Source organism: Hypanus sabinus, chromosome 7 (assembly GCF_030144855.1).
Source record: "Hypanus sabinus isolate sHypSab1 chromosome 7, sHypSab1.hap1, whole genome shotgun sequence".
Lineage (NCBI taxonomy): Eukaryota > Metazoa > Chordata > Chondrichthyes > Myliobatiformes > Dasyatidae > Hypanus > Hypanus sabinus.
This window is the reverse complement of record NC_082712.1, coordinates 4,922,041-4,942,699: the sequence shown is the minus strand read 5'-3', so window position 1 is coordinate 4,942,699 and position 20,659 is coordinate 4,922,041. Positions and strand designations below refer to the sequence as shown.

General features: G+C 36.6%; 1 protein-coding gene across 5 annotated transcripts in view; it reads left to right on the top strand.

Annotated features, from left to right (window-relative positions):
* Positions 1–20,659, top strand: part of clcn3 (chloride channel 3) — a 218,904-nt gene that overhangs the window by 67,702 nt on the left and 130,543 nt on the right. For 2 of the 5 annotated variants that reach the window (XM_059974105.1, XM_059974103.1), the window contains exon 1: positions 2,124–2,333. The exons of the other annotated variants lie outside the window; for them this stretch is intronic. In XM_059974105.1, coding sequence (XP_059830088.1) covers positions 2,255–2,333 — 79 coding nt within the window. In that variant the 5' untranslated portion in view covers positions 2,124–2,254. Of the gene's footprint in view, positions 1–2,123; positions 2,334–20,659 lie in introns of those variants that run through there. 5 annotated transcript variants of the gene reach the window in all.

Sequence of the window (20,659 nt, the reverse complement as noted above, 5' to 3'; positions counted from 1 at the left end):
CCTAATAGTTCCAGTCTATCAGAGTACTTGTATATGTGGTCCCTTGGAATACCTTCCAATAACTTACCCACTACTGTTGTCATGCTCACTAGTTGATAATTTTGTTGTTTATTTTTAGAGCCTTTCTTAAGCCTTTCTTAGGCACCTCACCCGTGGCTAAGGATGTTTTAAATATCTCTTCTAGGCCTCTGCAATTTCTGCATTGGCATTCCACAAGCTCTAGGGATTTATCCACCTTGATTTTCCTCAAGACAGCCAACACTTATTCTGTAATCTCTATACTGTCTGTGACCTCACTGCTGTTTTGCCTCACTTCCATAGACTCTGTGTCCATCTCTAGCGAAAATACAGGTGCAAAAAATCAATTTAAGATCTCCCCATCTCATTTTGTCACAGAATGAAGAGTCATGAGTGTCTTGGCCCGAAACATCTACTCTTTATTCCTTTCCGTAGATGCTGCCTGACCTGAGTTCCTCCAGCATTTTGGATGTGTTACAATGGATTTCCAGCATTTGCAGAGTGCCTTGTGTTTACTAGTCAGGTTTACAGTAAGATTGAGCTAGGTTTAATGTATTGCAGTGATGAAACCATCAAATTAAGGCCAGCAACTTGTTTGGTTGATTCAGGAACATGAGTTTGAAATCCACCAATGCATCTGGGGAACTTTAAATTCATGGAGTTAAATAATAAACTGGGATTAATGAAATGCTAATCTTAGTCATGGTAATTTTGGAAAAACAAGATTGTTGCAAAAAATCCAGCTGTTGTACTTAGAGCATTCTCAAGAGGAACTCTGCCATCCTTAACCAATGTGGCCTTTATGTCACTTCAGAACCACTGATATGGTTGTCTCTGAACTGTTTCCTCAGTTTCAAAACAATCAGGAATGAACAAAAAAATGCCAAGTTTGGCAGTGAGTGAACAAACAGTTAAATGTGAGAGAAGATTTGAATTATCATTTTAGGTGAACAGCCTTGCGGTTCTGATGAAAGATCATTGACTTGAAAGGTGAACTCTTCTGTTGCATGCTCTTCACGGCTAATATCTGAACCTGCTCAGATTAACTTGCATTTTCTGTTTTTATTTTGGTTTTTACCTAGGTGCAATTTTTTTTCTTTAATGTATTGGGTGTATAATGTCTTTTTCTGTCCAAGGTCTTTTGGGGTTTCATGAATTTATTTCCTTTTTGCATCAGTGTGTTGGATTGACTGTGTACAGTAGATTGTTAGTAATATTTCTGCTGTTTTACATGATAACGTGGAATGACTTTTTAGAACTATCTTTGTCACCCTTCTCAATTACCACTCCCTTCCCATCAACTCCCTGAACTTTTTTGAATATTTGGCATTCTCTTTTGCTTGAGTGTTTTACAGTTCTCCATTGCCAGACTATTTTCCTTGTATCCCATTTCATTTATTTTCCCTTGCTGCACTTCCCCTGCTGTTCTCATTGATAGATTAGCTTTCAATCTCCCAGTACTAGAGTTTACAGTTTCTCATTATGGTTTAGTATAGTGTTATTCCTCTTTCCCTTTGTAACTTGCAGTCTTCTAAAGATGGGAGGCTCCACTTTGCTCTGCTCAAGTGTTTCACTCTGCTCACTCAAGAATGCATCATTGATGTGCGTTCTTAGGATTCGACCATCTCTCAGTTGCTCATGAAGTCTTTTTTTGATGAGGTGCTCAATTATACAGTTTCAACCAATCAGTTGTCACTAAATCAATCTGCCATTCATTTTGGATTTTGTTATGTGCCCTTAAATTTGATTTTGCATTCACTCATATGTAATGAAACTTGTGACACTGAGACACTTATTATTTGTCTCTCTTGCTTTCCTCACTTCACTACGCCTTTCCCTTGTTCTCAAAGGAGATGGGCACCATAATGAAAATCTTTGCTGAGCAAAATTTTATTGTGCATTTCATAATTTCTTTAATATGTCAGAGTCGATTAAAAGTTCACCTAAATTTTGGGTGATGTAATCTGTCAAAATGAGTACTGTCACCTTCAAAAAAAAAAATTAGATGACAGTGCATTAACACTGCTGCTAAGCTTCTGGGATCAGCGGACTGGTAACCAGTAGCAACATGACAGGAGCAATTTCCTGTTGCTTACATCATAGCCCATAGCAGATTCCAAGCTGCTGCACACGCACAGCCTGTTTTTCTGAGCTAACATGGCAGCTCTGACTGCAGACTGAGAGGATAATGCAATAGGCTTTCAGTGCTGTACACTTTTACCTTCATTGCTTTCTCATGGATATGCCTTCCGATCCGTACTTGCCTTATGATGGTGGTGGAGACAGCATTCCTCTACAAGAAATACCTCGGAAGGGTGAGTTTTAGTTCCCTGTTGTTTATCGTTTAGCCTTTGTAAATGATTATCTACTTGGCAGGTAGGATATATGACTACATTTTTGGAAATAAAAATTACTTCAAATTTGACTTATTATTGACCCATGCAGCCAGAATTGATTTTGTGTTACTTTGCTGCCTTTAGTTATTCCCATTTTTGTTTTGAATGAATGGTTTAGTCTTAGCAGATCACACTGGTCAGTTACTAATACCATTAGTGTCACTGCTTCTGTCAGCAGGTGCTGTTTTTATTCTTCTCCTTTTATGCCTTTAGGATAAGGTTCTTCACGTCGAGGTTTCAATTAACAGTTTGGATATGCTACTATTATGCATCTATTTACAAGGATTCCCTGCAAATGTACATCAAGTTCATATTATTAATGTGCTATTGTTTTAGACCGGCATTCAGTGCTGTTGTTTTAGACCAGCATTCAGTGCCAAGCATTGGAAGTACTGGACTAAAATGGTTTCACAAAGAAACCCAGTGTTACGTATTAATCTCATTGCTGTAGCTCAGTCTCTCAAACACCTCCGCATTAATGGAATGTTGTTTCAGTCTGGAGGTTAAGAAATAGTTTTAAGTCATTCCAAACAGTATAGGTGTGCATACATGCTACTTTTGTTCCGGTCAGTTCTTCAGATAATGCAGAATGAATGACATTATTGTTAGCTGCAGTTGGGTTATTTTGAGCAAGGTTAGCTTAACCCTTTTGCAGATAAGTCTGGGTGCAGGCCTTGGTAACTGCAGGTACAAATTTACAATCTGCAACTATGTATGATTCACAAGGTGATGCAGAACTAAAGTTTTAATCACGGCACCTCAATTTATTTGACAAGTTTACTTTGTAGGATATCCCAGAGCAGTTTCGCTGCTGCAGAATTCCACTTTGACATATTCCAAGTAGTCAAATAACCTTCACTGTTGTATATGCTATTTCCCAAGTTGATCAATTTGTTCTTGAAGCATGACCGAAATCTGCCATTGCTTTGCAGTTCTAATTTGTTGGCATGTTCAATGTCAGTAGGACTTCTGACTTGATTACTTTTCACAGATGTGCTATTGACTGTTCTGACATTTTTATATCACTTATTTAATCAGTTTATTTCACTTTATTAAAATTGTACCATACATTGTTCCTGTCTTTGCTAAAGGCAAGTGCTAATATTTGAAATGACAGTTAATGGGAACAGCATGATTTGAACTTTTTACTCTTTTGTTACTTTCCCCAAGCAGTAAGGCCGATTAACTCCTCCACCTGTTAACCCACCCCTCCACATTCCAATCACCACTACCTTATTTCCTGTTAAAGTCACCTTAATTACAGACACTCCAGTGCCAAGTGTCAGTTTATTAACATAAATCAACCTTTGTATATATGCCATTTTATGTATTTATATTGTATTTTGTATTATTTATTTTGTGCTGCATCAAATCCAAAGTAACGATTATTTTATTCTCCTTTACACTTGTGCATTGGAAATGACATTAAACAATCTGGAATCTTACATTGTTACTGTACAGCAGTATTTGCAATGCATTGTACAAGAAGCAGTCTTGATTTTCTGGAGAATGGAATGCAGAAACTTGTGTTGATTGATTACTTATTGAAACTTGTAAATCTTTATTTCTATTCTTAAAATGTTTTAAAGTAAATTATTTTTTCATTGATCAGTTCATATTGTGGCATCAGAATGCACAAGCACATGGAATGCTGCTCACCCATATAAGTCAGTGAAGCATGGGGAGTGCTCTTAACCAAATAGCTGGGAGTTTTTTAATTATTGATATCAGAGTTGAGGGAGGTGCCTTTTGATCCCTCCCAGTGAGATACACTTATTAATTGTGCATCTACACTGCTACAGTTTTAACATGTTGGACAACATGAAGAGGCAGTTATTCAGATCTTGCTATGAGGAAGACCTTCATAAGCATGTCCTTACTGTGTTATATTGGAACTGGAGTAAATTATTAACATCATATTGTGAACTCATTCAAGCTGTAGAGAATATGACATCTGCTCTTGTGTCTTTACCCCTTCCCCTTTCCATGTTTAGAATCATTTTCCAAGATGCTTGTTTTGCTGACAAGATATCCAGTTGTCCATTTTGATTTTCACTTGAAAGTTGTTGCAAGACCCTTCCTCTATTGAATCTGTTCATTTAATTAATTTCTCAATCTGCTGAAAGAAATTGCCAGCGGCTGACTATTTCAGATGGTGTTCCTCACATTGCATGCTTAGATTATGATTTCATGGATAAGATATCCCTTTTTACCATTTTGATGAGTGACCTATTAACGTGTGTACTGAACTCTATTACATCCAAGTTTCAGAAGTGCTGTTTAGCATCTCTACATCATCTCACATTGTGTTCAGCCCAAAAGAGGATGAATACTTACTGCTTGTGTGGTTTATTGGCAAATTACACTTAGCATTCAAGTTGTGTGCCTTAGAATGTTCTTCTAAATTAAAAATTCAGGATCTGCCAAAAAATTACAGAAGCTCATTTTCTTGCCTTGCAATTAACACCAAAGAGCCAAGTAATGAAATTTGATTTTTGAAATAAATTCAAGAACTTTACTGAATAAATCACTGATGCACAGAAGTTTAATTTGCCCAATATAAAAATCATTTTTGCCTATAGACATAATAGCAGTCAAACGTTGAACATTTGGACAGGTGGAACCTAACAAGTGGTTTGATCAGCTGAAAAAGAAAGTAGGTAATATCCTGAACATTACATACACCCAAAACATAAAACTGCCATCTCTCTCTTCACAGTGAGGTTGTTGTGTATAACCAGCATGTTCTTATATAACCTATTTTCAATTTTACTGATTCTTCATTTTTCATACAAAGATAGAATCATAGATGCCTTTTAAATAGCCTGCAATGAGAATAAAGCAAAATACATCTGATGTGGCCTGAATTTAAACAAAAAAATGTAGGGGATGCTTTTGTGCCAGCTTGAATATGTTAGAAATGTGTTTGATAGTGTAGGAGGCAAATTCCAGAAATGTGGCTATCTCATACTCAGGTTATGCTTTAACCTGCAGATTTTGTGATGCAGAGAAAAGCCATGGGGGGTGGAGTAGGGTGGTGGGTGTGGGGTTCTCAGCTTTCAGCTTGAAATGAGGTGATTGAGGGAGATCACAAGGAAATGAGAAGATTTGCTACTTCAAATTGGCAATGGATATTAAGTGGCCACATTTTTAAAAATAGAAAAAAGAAAATTGACAGCTGTGCTTGTGGAACAAAAACATTATCAACTCTGCAACGAGTGTGTATATTATAGGGTTGTACTTCTCATCTGGTATTGAGTCAGAGTGACCTGAGTGCTTGTTTAGTCCAATAGCACTGGACAGCAATTTTTTTCAAAAGTGTTGTTTCCTGTTGAATACATATATAATTCCAGACTATTTGTATCACTTAGGAATTTGGAGTAACAAGAAGTTAATTTTTATTGAATATAATGTGTTTAATTGCATAACGGGTGCTGATGCTTTGCAATAGTTCAACAAAGCTAAAAATGTTTTGTTGATGATTTTCATTTGTACTCATTGTCTGAGGCTTTTCGCTTAAGTGTTCAAGAATAATCAGCCAACATTGATGGAATCCAGTTGCCCAGATACTGTTTTTCCATGACTGTAATGTCCTGGTGAAACCTTACCATTCTTATCACTGATAGCACCAAGATTTGTGAGGAAGAAGTTGAAATGGGAATGCAGAAAATGAATCTGTAGTGTGACACGTTGCACGTCATGGTTTTCAATACTTGTGCATGTTGTTAACCAGCTTCATGTAGTTCGGTGATCTGTAGTCAGCAAGAAAATTTTCATCAACATACTTGAATGATTTTCATGTGATTGTCTCCAGTTCCACTACAAGTTCTTCAAATTGCTGGTCATTGTTGATTTGTGGGCCAACAAAAATACCTAACTTGATCTTGTCACTAGCTATTCTGGGAAACCACCTGTCTCAGGTATCAAAATCCTTCACCCTACTTGTTCGTTGCTTTCACAAAGTTTTTCATAAGCTCTAGTTTGTATGAAGAGGTGGCAGAAACATATTTGTTGGGTCTACAAGTGGTTTATATGCCACACTTTTCTACCCTAGAACTAACTGCTTACAGAGTAGGCAATCCTTTTTAATATAATGAGATTCTTTAGCACGTCTATTCCACTTGCAAATGAAACAACAGTCCTTAGTGTATCTGAGCTGCATTCCTAGAGCAGTACTACCACTTTCAGATCACCATAGGTGTTCCAGTTGTATTTGCTGTACTATGTGTTTCACAAGTCTTCCAAATTTCGGTAGTTTTCTTTCATATGTGCTGTATAGCTGATTGGTATTGAAGGGTGGAAATTGCCATTGTGTAGTAGCACGGCTTTCAGGCTTAACACTGAAGAATCAATAAAAAAGACACTAGGCAATCCAAAGCTTGTCTAGTTAAGATATAAAACTTATCAGCTTGCATTGTGGGCAACATATGAATTCACTTGAATTCTGAATTGAAATAACAAATAGGAGGGATTCCAAAAATAAATGGTGCATGATGGGGAAATTTCATATTAATTTTCATGATCAGCAGTCCCCAAATCCATAAGATACATCCAAAAGTATTTGGGAAGCAATATCTTTGTCTACTGTAGTTCAGTAGATCATTGAAGGTTGTTCTGCTGTTGGAGGAGCCTATTTTCGAATGAAGTATTAAGTTTTTGACTCAAAGGTTTCTGTATATATATTAAAAAAAACATTTTATTATTTAACAGGCAGAAATTTGAGCTCTATTACTTTTATTGCTCACCCAATGACATTTAAACATTATTTAGTAATTATGCTGTTATTCTTTGTGTGAATTTGTGTGATAAAAGTGGCTACTGTGCTTCTTACATGAAAGCAAGAATGAGCTTTATGCGTTTCAACCTCTTAACCAAGATCCACAAACCCACTGGTCAAGGTTGACCCATTGTTTCTGCTTGTTCCTTCCCCACTGAATTCATACCTGCATACCTTGACTGTTTTATCCCCCTAGTTCAGTCCCTTCCTACCTTCATCTGTGACACTTCACACTCTCTGGATCTTTACAATGATTTCAGGTTCCCTGGCCCCCATCATCATATTTTTTACTTTGGGTGTCCAGACCCTATACACATCCATCCTCCACCAGGAAGGCCTCAAAGCTCTCTGTTTCTTTCTGGACAACAGACCTAACCAGTTCTCCTCCACCACCCCTCTTCTCTGTCTAGCAGAACTTGACCTCACTGTAAGTAATTTCTCCTTTGGCTCCTCCCACTTCCTTCAAACAAAAGATGTAGCCATGGGCATTTGCATGTGTTCCAGCTATGCCTGCCTATTTGTCAGCTATGTGGAGCAATCTATGTTCCAAGCCTACACTGGTGACTGTCCTGCACTTTTCCTACCCTACATTGACAACTGCATTGGTGCTGCTTTCCTGCCTCCATGCTGAACTCATCAACTTCATCCACTTTGCTGTCAATTTTCCCTCGCCCTCAAATTTACTTGGTTCGTTTCCAATACCTCCCTCCCCTTTCTCAATCTCACTGATTTTCTCCCTCTGCTCCTCTCCCCTTTTCTTCCATGGTCTTCTGTTTCTTTCACTAATCAACTTCCCAGCTCTTTGCCTTATCCCTTCCCCTTGTGTTTCTCTCTCCCGTCCCCCCCATGTTTTGAATCTACTCCTCTGCTTTTTCTCTCCAGTCCTGCGAAAGGGTTTTAGCCCAAACTCTTTTCCATTGATGCTGCCTAGCCTGCTAAGTTCTTCCAGTATTTTGTGTGTTGCTTGGATTTCCAGCATCTGTAGATTTTCTCTTGTTTGTGAAAGTGAGCTTTATTTGTCACATATATTTCAAAGCATTGTAAAATACAGTGAAAATTGTCGTTTTGTGTCAACAACCAAATCATCAAATTGAGCTGCTTGCATGTTTCACTATGCTTCTGGCTTCAACATAGCATGCCTACAATCTACTAATCCTAACTTGTGCATATTTGGAATGTGGGAGAAGACCGGAGTACCCAAAGGAAACCCATTTGTCAAAGGGAGAATGTACAAGTTCCTTACAGACAGCGACATGAACCCATATTGCAATCACTGCTGCTGCAGAGTTTTACACTAAATGTCACATTTTAGATGTATACAGATATGAACACAATTAATTGTTGATACCTGGATAAAACAAAGGTAGACTGGTTAACAGAATGCACTGTATTGTCAACACTGTCGTCACAAAATCCTAAATCCATTGGTATGGTATCCTCTCCCAGAGCAACATCTTCAGAGTTGAGACTTCAATTATTCTTGCTCAGCAACTTGCAGGCTGTTGGATCATTTACAGTACGTACATGCCTGACAGAAAACTGTATAAATGGGTGCTCTATTTCCTGTCATGAGAAGAGATCAACAGGAGCACAGAGGAAAGCGTTCAAGATTGTCTTCAAACTCTTGCTGCAAAAATCTCCATTGACTCTTGTAACTCGCTAGATTAGGAGTAATCTAGTAGATTTTAGGAGTACAGTGGATTCTGGTTAACCAAGCCATTGGGTTAATCAGGGCACCTGCTCATTTAGGACAACTCTTAAAGAAGAAAACCTAATCAAGAAAATAGCTGGAATTCTCTTCATTTATTTGGATACTATGTTGCTTAATTGGGATAGGAGACTGTTGCCGAATAGTTTCCAGTGAGAGTCAATTGCATGTACATATGTGTGCATTAGACAGCACACTGTGCTTAGTGAATTGCAAGAGTTGTGTATATGTTCAAAAATCAGATTTTTGTCACTGATAATTGACAAGAAATCAGTTGTAAGGCAACAGAACTGTTTTGCTCACTGTGTTTTCAAACATTCAGGTTTGGAGATACCAGAAATGGCTGGGAGTGAAAATTAAACAATTTCACTCTTCCAACAAGTTAGGAACTTTGAAGATATCGATAATCACCTTGAATGTTACAATGAAAATGAAGATTTGGGGGATGCAATCATCGAAAACATTGTATGAAGGCAGTTCATTACTCTTGGTGTCAGCACTGATTTTGTTCATTTATACTGAATCAAAACATGGCAGCCTAAACTGGATGAATTCTTCTGTCAAAAACAAATAGGAGCTAATGCACAGTTTTATAGTACTGTTGTAGTATTGGTATTGTTCTCAGTGGTTCTGTATTTAAGTAGATAGTTTGTTACTGAGTTAAATGGTGTTTTTTTTTAAAAAAAACCTTTTTAACGTTAGGTTTTCATGAAACTTTGGCTAATTGGGGAAGCCCCTTAATTGAGCCAAAATTGTTTGCCCCCGATGTGTCCCAATTAGCTGGAGTCCACTGTAGTTGGAATTCCAGTGAATATCTCAGATTCATGAGATGGAATTAGATGGAAAAGTCCTGTGGATATAGAGTACAATGCCAAGCTCATCTCCCCTTTGCTTCCCTGTGGAATAACCTGAAAGGCCCACATTGGTCTTGGCCCACAACCCATATATTTGGAATGGAGGCAAGTCCTCGATCCTGGGAGACCTCCGAATAAGGTAGATGATCCTTAAATGCATTTATATACATATTAATAAATGGTCTTGAAATTTAATTACATGAGTTCTGATTTCACTACAAAAATTGCTGGAGCCATTAAAGATATTGGGCAGCATCTGTGGAATGAAAACAGTTCAAGATAAAGACCTATGGTCAGGTCTTGTGTTTTGCTGATTCAGTAAATGAGGGTAGGTGTGGTGACTATTTTCAGTCGCTTGGAATTTGCTGTTCTGAACAAACTGCTCTTGATCGCTATCTGTATTTCACATAAACATTCTCCCATTTATCTCACATCAAGCAGAAAAGAAAGGGACGCTGGCTAATGTATTTATCTACCTTTTCCTTAAGTGCAGCCATGCTCTTCATTTCAGCTGTAATAGCAAATCTCTCTGCCTTTTATCATTCTGTGGATAAGATGTCCCTCATGAATTGAGCACTGAAAAAATTGAACGTTGTTGCTCCATGGGAGTAGATTTGCTCCCTGAATTTTTTTAAACAGTTATCAGTCCATTGTTTTAACAACTCTCAAAGAATGAAATTAAAGTTACCATTGATGCTTGAAATCTTTTGTTCTTGGATAACACAATCAGTGTATCAAAATAGCTATTAACTGATCCACTTTTCTTTTCTGATGACAAGAGTCAAGCTCAAAGAACTAAGCTGCACAAAAATAATTGGATTTGTGTGTCTTATTGTGCCCACCAACCTTTTCCTTGCTTAGTTCACTAATAGTGTTGGTGTCCCATAATTTAAATCGGTCGGCCCAGTGTTGTAGGCCAAAGGGTCTGTCCTAGCAGTCCTGTTCTACGATCTATGCATTATCATTGAAACTTCAGTGTACTTGCACTCAGTGGCCTATTTATTAGGTACAGGAGATGGAACCTGCTGTGTTCCGCTGCTGAAGCCCATCCACTTCAAGGTTCGGCGTGTTGTATGTTTACAGATGCTGTTCTGGACACCACTATTGTCACATGTGATTATTTGATTTACTGTCTTGAGAGCTTGAACCAGTCTGGGCATTTTCCTCTGACCTCTCTCATTAACACATGGAACTACTGCTCACTGGATTTTGATTTTTGCTCTATTCTTTGTAAACTCTAGAGATTGTGTGCATGAAAATCCAAGAAGGTCAGCAGCTTCTGAGTTACCGAAGCACCCCATCTGAAGCCAACAATTATTCCATGGTCAAAACCACTTTAAATCACATTTCTTCTCCATTCTGATGTTTGGTCTGAGCAACAATGTTCACCATGTCTGCATGCCACATTGACTTGCTGCCACATGATTACATATTTGAATTAATGAGCTGGTATACCTAATAGTGGCCTCTGAGTGTATACTATGTGGAGATAGTAAACTCTGATATCTATAAATTTGTTGCTGACTCAATCATTGTTGGCAGAATATCTGATGGAGATGAGAAGACGTACAAGAGCGAGATATACCTGCTAATCGAATGGCGTCAGAGTGACAACTCTGCACAGTGTCAGTAAGACCAAAGAGCTGATTGTGGTCTTCAGAAAGGGTAGGACAAGGGATTATGGGTTGCTCAATTTCAAGTTCCTATGTGTCCAGATCTCTGAGAATCTAACCTGGTCCAATATATTAATATAGCTACAAAGAAGGCAAGGTGGTGGCTATATTTTGTTTGGAGTTTGAGGAGATCTGGTTTATCACCCAAGACTCTCAAATCTCTACAAATGTACCGTGGAGAGCATTCTGACTGGCTGCGCCACTGTCTGGTATGGGGGAGGGGTGGATGACTACTACCTCCCAGGATCAAAAGAAGCTACAGAAAGTTGTAAAATTAGTCGTGTACATCTTGGTTACTAGCCTCCGTAGTATGCAAGTTATCTTCAAGGAGAAGCGTCTCAGAAAGGTGACATCCATCATTAAGGACCCTCATCACCCAGGACATGCCCTCTTCTCACTGTTACCGTTAGGAAGGAGGATGCCTGAAGGCACACTGTCTGATTGAGGAACAGCTTCTGCCTCTCTGCGCGTGGGGGAGGGGTGTGTGTGTGTGTGTGTTTGCTGTGCAACACACAAAAAAGGTTTTGCCCTAAAATGTTGCCTGTACTCTTTCCATAGATTCTGCCTGGCCTGTTGAGTTCTTCTAGTATTTTTTTTTGTGTGTTGCTTGGATTTCCAGCATCTGCAGATTTTCTCAGGTTTATATACTTGTTTATTTGTTTCCTATATTATGGTGTATTGCTCTGTACTGCTGCTGAAGCTTTTTAATTATACAGTATTTCTGTTTTTGCACATTTTTTGAAGTCTTCAATATGTAATTGATTTACTTATTTATTATTATTTTTTCTCTGCTAGATTATGTATTGCATTGAACTGCTGCCAAGTTAACAAATCTCACGTCACATGGTGGTGATAATAAACCTGATTCTGATTAATTTAATTGTTTTAACTAGGTTAGTTAGATGATCTTTCTGTCAATAAAGTCTTTACAAGGAGAATGCAGCTTGTGTCAGTAGGTAACTAAAGGAATTAAGACTGTTTTCAACTTCAAAGGAAAACATTGAATGTTGCAAATGTTTGTGGTAGGCAAGACGATTGGGAAATTTTTAGAAACTGGCAAAGAATGACAAAATAAAATATAAGAGGAAGAAGGTAGTTTGAAAAGATCGAAAATTCTTCTGCTTGAAGCAGAAAATGGCAAGTATCTGAGTATTTGGAAGGCTTCAAAGGGCATGGAGAATAAATGTAGGGTAGTTTTGTTACACCTTCAGAGTGCTAATAAAATGACATTTGAATTGTGTGTAGGTATGGTCAATGTATTTAATTAATTGTTTATCTACTTTGAGACAGAGCAGAGAAGGCTCACTCGTTTGATTCCCAAGATAAAAGGGTTGCTGATTTTAAAAAAAAGCAGGCTGAGTTAGTACTCATTGAAGTAGATACAAATGAGGTATAACTTTGTTGAATAAAGGTTTTGAAGGCAATTGGCAAGGTGAATGCTGAGAATCAGAATTAGGTTTATTATCACTGACATATGTCATGAAATTTGTCTGTGGCAGCAGAATCGTGCAAGACATAAAAATGACTCTAAGTTACAAATACACTGCCTACAAAAGTATTTAACCCCCCCCCCTTGGAATTTTTCATGTTTTATTGTTTTACAACATTGAATCACAGTGGATTTAATTCTGCTTTTTTGTCACTGATCAACAGAAAAAAAACTTCAGTGTAAAATAGAAACAAATTTCTACAAATTGGTCTAAATTTATTACAGTCATTAAACACAAAATAATTTACAGCATAATTACTCACTTCCTTCAAGTCAGCATTTAGTAGATGCACCTTTAGCGCAATTACAGGCGTACAGTGTATTGGCCTTCATCAATCGTGGAATTGAATTTAGGAGCCAAGAGGTAATGTTGTAGCTATATAGGACCCTGGTCGCCTCACTATAGGAAGGATGTGGAACCCATAGAAAGGGTGCAGAGGAGATTTACAAGGATGTTGCCTGGATTGGGGAGCATGCCTTATGAGAATAGGTTGAGTGAACTTGGCTTTTTCTCTTTGGAGTGATGGAGGCTGAGAGGTGACCTGATAGAGGTGTATAAGATGATGAGAGACATTGACCGTGTGGATAGTCAGAGGCTTTTTCCCAGAGCTGAAATGGTTGCCACAAGAGGACAAGGTTTAAGGTGCTGGGGAGTAGGTACAGAGGAGATGTCAGGGGTAAGTTTTTTTTACTCAGAGAGTGGTGAGTGCATGGAATAGGCTGCCGGCAACGGTGGTGGAGGTGGATTCAATAGGGTCTTTTAAGAGACTTTTGGATAGGTACATGGAGCTTAGAAAAATAGAGGGATGCGGGTAAGCCTAGTAATTTCTAAGGTAGGGACATGTTCGGCACAACTTTGTGGGCTGAAGGACCTGTATTGTACTGTAGTTTTTCTATGTTTCTATGAATCTGTGTGGATAGGTCTCTATATCAGCTTTGCACATCCGGACACTGCAATTCCTCCCCAGGCTTCTTTACAAAACTGCTCGAGCTCTGTCAGATTCCTTGGGGATTGTGAGTGAACAGCCCTTTTCAAGTGCAGCCACAAATTCTCAGTTGGATTGAGTTCTGAATTCTGACGTGGCTTCTCCAGGACATTAACTTTGTTGTTTTTAAGCCATTCCTGTGTAGCTTTGGCTTTATTCTTTGTGTTATTGTCTTTCTGGAAAAAAATCTTCTCCAAAGTCATAGTTCTCTTGCAGACTGCATCAGGTTCTCCTCCAGGATTTCCCTGTATTTTGCTGTATTCATTTTACCCTCTATCTTCACGAGCCTTCCAGGGTCTGCTGTAGTGAAGCATCCCCACAACATAATGCAGCCACCACTATGCTTCATGGTAGGGATGGTGCATTTTTGATGTGCAGTGTTTGGTTTGTGCCAAACATAACATTTAGTCTGATAGCCAAAAAACTCTATTTTGGTTTCATCAGACCATAGAACCATCTTCCAGCTGATTTCAGAGTCTCCTACATGCCTTCTGGCAAACTTAGCCAAGATTTAATGTGAATGTTTTTTTGAAACAGTGGCTTTCTCTTTGCTACTCTCCCATAAAGTTGCAACTGGTGAAACACCCAGGCAATAGTTGTTGTATGTGCATAATTCCCATCTCAGCCACTGAAGCTTTTAACTCCTCCACAGTTGTCCTAGGTCTCTTGGTGGCCTCCCTCACTAGACCCTTCTTGCTTTGTCACTCAGTTTTTGAGGATGGCCTGTTCTAGGTGGATTATAGCTGTGCTATATTCTTTTCTTTTCTTGATGATTGACTTAACTATACTCCAAGGGATGTGTTGGCACATGGCCAAGTGGTTAAGGTGTTCGTCTAGTTATCTGAAGGTTGCTAGTTTGAGCCTTGGCTGAGGCTTGCGTGTGTGTCCTTGAGCAAGGCACTTAACTACACATTGCTCTGTTGCGACACCAGTGCCAAGCTGTATGGGTCCTAATGCCCTTCCCTTGGACAACATTGGTGGCGTGGAGAGGGGAGACTTGCAGTTTGGGCAACTGCCGGTCTTCCATTTAAAATAAAAACCTTGGGGGCGGAGTTTCAAGATGGCGACGTAAGCATCTGCCTTTTAGGCGCTCTTCATTTTTTAAACTATAATCACCCTTTAATCAAATCTTTTCATCTTTATTACATGGGTCGATACTTACGATTTATTTCTTTTCTAAAATAATACTTGATTTAATCTTTCCAAACTTAAAATGTCTGCACCTAAGAAATCGTCTAAAGAGCCTCTATCTATTGACGCAATTTCTAATCTTCTGGATACTAAACTTGCAAGTTTGGAAAGTAAAATAACAAGTCTGGAAAATAAGCTTACTGCGAAAATGTCTGGGCTCGAAGAAGTTGTTAGATCGTTTGATACCAAGTTACAATCGCAGGCAGCAGATATTGAACGACATGAAGAAAAGTTCGCAGCTCTTGATAAGTTAATTTGTGAAAAAATACGTACAATCGAAACATTGGAGAAGAAGGTACTGTCGACTGCTAAAACAGTAGAGCATTATAAGTTTAAAATCACCGATCTTGAAAACCGATCTCGCAGACAGAATTTGCGAATCATCGGGCTTCCCAAAAATGTTGAATCTGGTGACTTAACTGAATTTTTCTCTAACTTATTATGGGAAGTTTTTGGCGCTGATGTTTTGAAAGCTAAACCTACTATTGATCGTGCCCACAGAGTTTCGAGATTTTCGATCTCGAGAGACAAGCCACGAGCTGTGATTGTTCGCCTCCATTATCCTCGGGAGAAAGAACTTTTAATCCGACTAGCTTGTCAGAAAGGTATGATTTCTTACAGAAGCAACACATTTCGTATTGTTGAAGATTATTCATTTGAGGTAATGAAAGCAAGAATCGCTTTTAAATCAGTGATGGCAGAGATTCATTCGATTGGATTTAAACAAGCTTTAAGATACCCAGCGAATCTCAGAGTTATGTTGAGTGATGACACTCAGCGCTTTTTTAATACTCCAGAAGATGCGAAGAAATTCGTTGAAGAACATCGATCTTCCAGCATAAGCTGAACTATGTGTTATGTTGAAGAATTTTTGGAGGGAAGATGCCATTTCGTTTTGGGCTTTAACTTGTGAAGCTGCGTTATAGTTTTTTACTTTGGTCTGTAGACCCAGTTTTTTTTTTACTATCATGGTTTATAGATGCTCTTTTAATTTTACTATAATGTCTTTTTTCTTATTTTTTTTTCTGAATTGGATATACATGTTTATATTTTGTAATAATGATTTCTTTTTTTAAGATGTCGTTTCTTCTTCCCATAAGACTTTGCTTTCCGTAAGCATTCATTTGTTTGCTTGTATTTGAGAATGGGACGAATGTTTTGGATTTTTGGACCCTTTTTTTATATTGTAGTGATTATTGAATCCTTTTTTAATTCTATTTTGATAACCTTTTTTTTAAACTTTTTTTAATAGATTGGTGAATTTACATTTATATTTTGTAATATGGCTTTTTCAAAATGTCGTTTCTTCTTCCCATAAGTCTTTGCTTTTGAAACATCATTTTTTTGTATTTGAATGTGGAATCTTTTTTTTAAAGGCATATTACACTGTTTCAAACTTTAACGTCTATCCTTTTTTAATTAATGATCTTTTACTTTATTATATTACTTTTTTTTCATTTTGATTGATATATATATTTTTTTGCAACCCTGTACTTAAATCTGGGTGTTTTATAATCTCTTTTTATCTTTTCATGGAGTTGCTATCTTGAAATGGGGGTAATATTAGTATTAGTTTGTGCGCCTGCTGCTTGGCTTTTTTTCGAGGGGTTCGGGGAGGGGGGAGGGATCTTTTCTCACGCTTTTGCTTTTTATTTTTTTGCTTTTAGTTTATGGGCCAACTTTAAATTATTAATATTGTTGAGGTGTCATTTTCTCCGGTTGCTCCTGAATCATTTTTTCTTCTTCCTGAATTATGGCTTATGTGTCTTCTTAACCTTTTATGATATACACAATCAATATTGGCATGATGGATAAGTCTATTAATTTTATCTCTTGGAATACTAATGGTTTAAATCATCCGATTAAACGTAAAAAAATATTTAAAGTATTCCATAGACTGAATGCTAATATTATCTTTGCACAGGAGACCCATATTAGGAGGGAGGATAATCAATGCTTTTTTAGGTTCTGGAAGGGTCAACAATTTCACTCGAATTGTACAGCCAAAATTAGGGGTGTGTCTATTTTTATAGACCCCTCAATTTCGTTTACACATCATGGAATTATTTCTGACCCACAGGGCAGATTTTTGTTGATTACTGGTTCACTTTTTAATCGAAAAGTGGTTCTAGTTAATATTTATGCTCCAAACTTGGACTGCCCTGAATTTTTTAAACGTTTATTTACTTCCCTTCCTAATCTAAATGAATATATGTTGATAATGGGTGGAGATTTTAATTGTTGTCTGAATCCTTTGATGGATAGATCTAAACCTATTCGAACTTTTCCGAATAGATCAGCCTTACTTATTAATTCTTTTATGGTTGATTCGGGAATTACTGAAATATGGCGGTTTTTGAACCCTAAAGATAAAGAATTTTCAATTTTTTCACATGTATGTCATAGTTATTCTAGAATTGACTATTTCCTTATTGATCATCGTTTATTAACAGATGTTACTGATTGTAAATATGATTCTATTGCCATTTCGGATCATGCACCTTTGAAGTTATCTATCAAGATTTCGGACTCTTCCATTAATACTAGATCTTGGAGACTCAACGCTACTTTGCTTCAAGATCCAGAATTTATTACCTTCATAAAACAACAAATTGACTTATTTTTTTCAACAAACTATACCGAAGAGATTGACGGAGGAATACTTTGGGACTCTTTCAAGGCTTTTATCCGTGGACAAATTATCTCATATTCCGTTGGTAAAAGAAAACAAAGATATTTAGATATAGCTTTATTGGTGGATAAAATTAAAGAAATTGATAAGATTTATTCCGTTACTCCTACCAAAGAACTTTATAAGAAGAGAGTTGAGCTTCAAATGGAACATAGCTTATTATTATCTTCTTCAATTGAGAATCAATTAATCAAGACCAGGGCTCAATTTTATATTCATAGTAATCGAACTGGTAAATTGTTAGCTAATCAATTAAAAGCTATTTCGACTAGGCGACAAATTATTAAAATTCGTAAACAAGACGGTAATCTGACTACTGATCATAAATAAATTAATAATACTTTTCAAGATTTTTATAAATCTTTATATCAATCAGAATTTGATGGTGATCTGTCCATGATGGATAATTTTTTTAACAATTTAAATATTCCCAAACTGACAGATGAAGATCGAAGTGTGTTTGATGCTCCTATTTCCGAAGTAGGAGAGGCTATCTCATCAATGAATTCAGGGAAAGCTCCTGGTCCTGATGGTTATATTATAGAATTTTTAAAAACTTTCTTCTTTGCTTTCCCCTTGGTTACGTGAAATCTTTAATGATGCATTTACTAAGAAGAGATTACCTCAGTCTTTTTATGAAGCTACTATCTCTCTAATTCTTAAAAAAGATAAAGATCCTACTTTATGTGCATCTTATCGCCCTATATCACTATTAAATGTAGACTCTAAGATTCTTACAAAAATTTTCGCTATTAGGTTAGAAAAAGTATAATCACAGATTATTTCAGAAGACCAAACTGGTTTTATTAGGAATCGGTATTCCTTTTTTAATGTTAGAAAATTGATTAATATAATTTATACTTCTTCACCCACAACCTCAGAATGTGTTAGATGTGTTAGATGCTGAAAAAGCTTTTGATAGAGTTGAATGGACATACTTATTTAATGCCTTGAAAAATTTTAATTTTAGTTCTAATTTTATATCATGGATTAAATTAATATATTATAAACCTGTTGCTTCTGTTCTTACAAATAATTATAGATCCTCTTTTTTTCAATTATCTCGTGGTACGAGACAAGGTTGTCCCTTAAGTCCTTTATTATTTAATATCGCATTAGAACCTTTAGCCATTGCTATTCGTGAATCTCCTAATATTTTTGGTATTACTCGTAATGAAAAGTTATACAAGTTATCACTTTATGCTGATGACTTCTTGTTATATATTTCTGATCCTGATAGGTCTATTCCCGCTACCCTATCTTTGTTGGTTCAATTTGGTAGTTTTTCTGGTTATAAATTAAATTTGGATAAAAGTGAAATATTTCCTTTAAATGAGCAAACTTTATTGAATGACAGGACACCATTTAAAGTTGTTACTGATAACTTTATTTATTTAGGTATAAAAATTATTAAGAAGTATAAAGATTTATTCAGATTGAATTTTTTGCCCATGCTTCATCAAATTCAACAACTTACTACTAGATGGTCTCCTTTATCCTTATCATTAGTTGGTCGGATTAATGCTATTAAAATGATGATTTTACCGAAATTTTTATATTTATTTCAAGCCTTACCAACTTTTATTCCTAAATCTTTCTTCGATAACATTGATTCAAAAATTTCCTCATTTGTGTGGCAAAATAAAAATCCCAGGTTAAGTAAAAGACAGTTACAGAAATCTAAAAAAGATGGTGGTTTAGCTTTACCTAACTTTAGATTTTATTATTGGGTGAATAATATTCGAAACTTAATATATTGGAAACTAGATTTGGATTCACCATTGTGCCCACAGTGGGTAAATTTAGAATGTAATGTTGCACAAGGATATTCTTTCTTCTCCATTCTTGGTTCTTCTCTTCCGGTTGATTTAGTTAAACTCAATAAACAGATATCCAATCCTATTGTCAAACACACAATACGAATTTGGTTTCAGTTTCGTAAGTTTTTTACTCTGAAAAACTTTGTTCTTGATGGCCCTATCTTACTTAACTTCTTTTTAAAACCTTCTTTAACAGATCAAGCTTTTAGCATATGGAAAAGGAAAGGTATAATATGTTTTCGTGATCTCTTTTTTGAAGGTAGTTTCATGTCTTTTGACCAACTTTCCACCAAATTTAATTTACCTAAATCTAATTTTTTTAAATATTTACAAATTAGAAATTTTTTATATAAAGTTTTACCATCCTTTCCTAATTCAACTTTGATAGATTTTTCAGACATGATTTTTACCCTGAATCCTTGTCAGAAAGGATTAGTGGCTTTTATTTATAATAGGATTATGAAGATACAACCAGAAATATCAGGTAGAATTAAACAAGAGTGGAAAAAGAACTTCAATATAATATATCAACAGAAAAATGGGAAAAAATTTTACAAATGGTTAATTCTTCTTTTATATGTGCTAAACATGCTTTAATACAATTTAAGGTCGTACATAGAGCTCATATGTCTAAAGGTAAGCTTGCTCGATTCTATTCTCATATTAACCCTCAATGTGACAGATGTCATTCAGATGTGGCTTTATTGACCCACATGTTTTGGTCATGTCCCACTTTACATAACTATTGGAAGGACATATTTGCTACCATTTCCTCAATTTGGAATATTGATTTACAACCTCATTTTATTACTGCAATTTTTGGTATACCAAATGAGGATGGTAGTCGATTTTCCCCTTCAATTAGACGAATGATCGCCTTTGTAACATTAATGGCCAGAAGGTCTATATCACAAAAATGGAAAGAAGTAAACCTTCCTACCACATTTCAGTGGTTTTCTCAAACTATCTCTTGTCTGAGTTTAGAAAAAATTAGAAGTACTATTTTCGATTCATCAATTAAATTTGAAGAAACTTGGGGACCGTTCATTCGACAC